The sequence below is a fragment of the Babylonia areolata genome, chromosome 1 (genome assembly GCF_041734735.1).
Source record: "Babylonia areolata isolate BAREFJ2019XMU chromosome 1, ASM4173473v1, whole genome shotgun sequence".
Taxonomy (NCBI): Eukaryota; Metazoa; Mollusca; class Gastropoda; order Neogastropoda; family Buccinidae; genus Babylonia; species Babylonia areolata.
The window spans coordinates 59,687,022-59,690,717 of record NC_134876.1 but is presented as its reverse complement, the minus strand read 5'-3'; the positions used below and the strand labels follow the sequence as shown (position 1 = coordinate 59,690,717).

General features: G+C 42.8%; 1 protein-coding gene across 1 annotated transcript in view; it reads right to left on the bottom strand.

Moving 5' to 3' along the window:
• Positions 1-730, bottom strand: part of LOC143285507 (guanylate cyclase 32E-like) — a 56,324-nt gene extending 55,594 nt beyond the window's left edge. The window contains exon 1 of the mRNA XM_076592886.1: positions 290-730. Coding sequence (XP_076449001.1) covers positions 290-730 — 441 coding nt within the window. The remainder of the gene's footprint in view (positions 1-289) is intronic.
• Positions 731-3,696: the final 2,966 nt, after the last annotated feature.

Sequence of the window (3,696 nt, the reverse complement as noted above, 5' to 3'; positions counted from 1 at the left end):
TGTGTGTGTTTGCTAGAGAGAGACAGAAACAGACACAGACAGACAGACAGAAAAAATACCGTCAGTTGAAGAAATACGAACAGGCTCAAACGGGGGAAAATAGTAATGATTATTATAAATAAAAGGGGCCGGGCTTGAACTTAATCAAGCCAAATAATACCACTACCAGTATAACAATAGGACACATACAGACTGACACACACACGCTCACAGCATACACAAACACACACGCACACACACACACACACACACACACACACACACACATACACACACAGAGTACACTCACATAGGACACCATGGTCAGGTTCCAGGAAGCAGCCACCCTGGCCTCTGTTGCACAGAAGTCCTCAGGGCCGATGAAAGCCACAGCGTCACGCCGCCACAGCTCCGTCAGCACCCGGATGCTGCGCAGCTCGCGGCCCTTGTTGTCGGCGTAGAGAAAGGTGAGGGTGTGGTTGGGGAGGACGGTGGGGTCCTGGTTGATGGTCTCCACCGCCAGGGTCATGGCCCCGGAGATGCTGCTGCCCTCAGAGCTGATGGCCAGGTTGCCCCCCACCGTGGTGATGTAGCCCAGGGTCAGGGTGTTCTGGGATGAGGAGGAGTTCATCCCAGTCCCTGTGCCGGCCGCCGTGTACGGCAGGACAAAGGTCTCGCCCTCCTCTTCCTGGGCCATGGATGTCGTCCAGAGGTTGAGGTGAAGGGCGAGGGAGAGGAAAAGGACTGCCATCGAGAGTCTTGAGAACGTTCGGCAAGGACTCATCACATGCCTGATGTGTGTTTTTGTCCAGGGTGTGGTGGTGGTGATGGTCGGTGAATGCATTTGTTTTATCTGTACAAAGAACGGGAGAAAAAACACACAAAAACAGCTGCTGGTTGGATGCCGTCGAGTTGTCAATTAGGCAGAAACGTTTGGGTATACCACGTCTATTTTTTGTATTGAAGATCAGTGAAAGCAGCTTAGATCGTCAATCAGAGAAAATGTTTCGTACTAGGTGAGATGTCCAGCGGGTGCTTTTTTTTTTTTTTTTAATGAGAAACAAAAACAAAAAAATGTTACTGCTCAGTTCCAGTCAGGTTGTCAATCAGAAACGTCTGGGTGCCATGCCCATTGTGAAGAACACGAACGTTGCTCAAATCCGTCAATCAAAAATGTTTCGTACTGGGTATACCAATGATGTCCTGTGGACGCTTTGTTTGTTTGAAGAACGCAAGAACTGCCACTGCCGAAAGTTCAGTCAGGTTGTTGATCAGAAACGATTGGATTCCATGTCCATTTTGAAGAACACGATCACACATAGATCCAGCAATCAAAAATGATTCGGACTCGGTGTGACGTCCTGTGCTTGCATTTTTGACAATAACACAAAAACTGCCACAGATGTCGTCAAGTGGTCAATCATAAACGCTCAGTTACAATGTCTAATTCCAGTGCGACTTCGCTGAACTAGCTCAAACGTTTAGATGGTTTTTTTTTAACTATGTCAAATCACACCACATGGACATATGTGACCGGATATCATCACGAACGTAAATGGCAATATATTCGTTTGCAGAACTGCCTTGTCGCATTTTGGCATTCAGACATTCATATGAGTTTAGGACACTTATCACACGTAATCACTCGAAAGAATGACTGAATATCCAATAATGAATATAGTTGGGAACAACGATCTCTCCCGGAGATTAATTTATCGATTATTAAGCTTTCTTCTTCTTTCGAATCATGCATCATAGCGTTGGAGGTAGAATTCCTCGCAATTATTTCTGGATTATTAAACTTACTTGTTCTTCTGAAGATCGCACATCACGTCGTTCAGAGTTAGAATGTCTCACAGTAGGGTTATTTCTCGAAAGCCGACCTGTGTCTTTCAGAAATTACTGTAATAAAATTAGATGTCACAAGTAAACCACGCTATATTATTTCGTCAACAACTCCTCCAAGTTCACGCAGAAGACATCCTGAACTTGAGAAGTGGGAAATTGAACGAATACACCGCAGTGAATGTGGAGACCGAGTGAGTGAGTGCAACATTTTTCTTCCCTCTCTGCGAAGAAGACACGGAAAGATGAACGCATTTAACCGACAAACATAACGGGGTTTCTATTCATATCTTTCCCCCATGAACTAACATGGGATGGGCTGTCCCTTGCCTTTGAATGAGTTCTGTCCTTCCTATTCTCCCACCCCCACCCCCTCCCACGCTCTCTCTCTTCGGCGCCTTTTTTTTGTGTGTGAAGTGAGCCGTCACTGATCCTCTAGCCAATGGGATCTGTCGTACAGGCCCACTTGGCCCCGCCCACCTGCGTTCGTTGTGCATGAAGGTTCGGGTGATTGACAGGAAATGCAAGGAGAGGACCGAACATTGAAAAGGAGAGGGAGGGAAAGAGATAGAGGTGACACTGAGAGAGAGAGAGAGAGAGAGAGAGAAAGGAGCGAGAAAAAGGGACAGAGAGGGAGGGAGAGTGAGAGATAGAGAGAGACACAGAGAGAGAGAAAGAGACAGACACACAGACAGACACACAGGCAGACAGACACAGAGATAGACAAACCCGACGATCAATGATGGACCTGGTATATCCGTGACTTTATTAGTATCCTTATTATTATTATTATTATTATTATTATTATTATTATTATTATTATTATTATTTTCTTCCTTTTTTTTAATGTGACTTTTTTTTTAAAGATTGAATAAGACGCTCTGAAAAGAAAGAAACCAGCTGGCTTTTATTTTTTTGCAGACTGTATTATGATGTATGTCTGTCTGTATGTATGTATGTATGTATGTGGCCAAAACAGGGAAAGAAACGTGTTTAGCCCCCTCAGAGGGCGTCATGCTGATTTAATGCAGCGAGCAAGATACAATCTGTTCTCAAGGTCTCTGTTTGCTCTCTTGTCTTCGGTTGTTGGTTGTTTTCTTTCCCCTCCCCCCCGTTTCCCTTTTCTTAACCCCTTCAATGCTGTTGACGAATATGCTTTATGTGCTTTATGGAGAAGGGCTGTCGCCTCAGCTGAAACAGACAGAGATTACAGGTCAGGATGCTGGTCATTATTCCTTTGTTTTTTTTTAATTTATTTATTTATTTATTTACTTATTTGTTCATTTTTTTACTCACTTGTGTAAACAAAGTGAGTCTATGTTATAACCCGGTGTTCGGTTGTCTGTGTGTTTGTGTGTGTCCGTGTGTCTGTGTGTCCGTGGTAAACTTTAACATTGACATTTTCTCTGCAAATACTTTGTCAGTTGACACCAAATTTAGCATAAAAATAGGAAAAATTCAGTTCTTTCCAGTCATCTTGTTTAAAACAATATTGCACCTCTGGGATGGGCACAAAAATTGTTTTTAAAAAGAAGCCTAATTATATGCAAACTGCATTTACTGTTATATTTATATTTTTTGTATTCTCTAAACTTGGCACTTTGACCTCTTATTCTGACACAACAACAAGAGGAGTCATTATTATCATTTTTTGTTCAAACAGGAACTTCTTTTGCTAAGCATGGAATTTTTATTTATTTTGCAAACGTTTTGGTGCAGATAGTAAAAAAAGGGAAATTACTCTGTAATTAATGCTAGGGGACTTAATTTATCACAAGTGAGTCTTGAAGGCCTTGCCTCTCTTGTTTATTTATTCATTTATCTATTTACTTTGCTGTCCCATTATCTGCACCGTTTCAGTGGCATTACTCC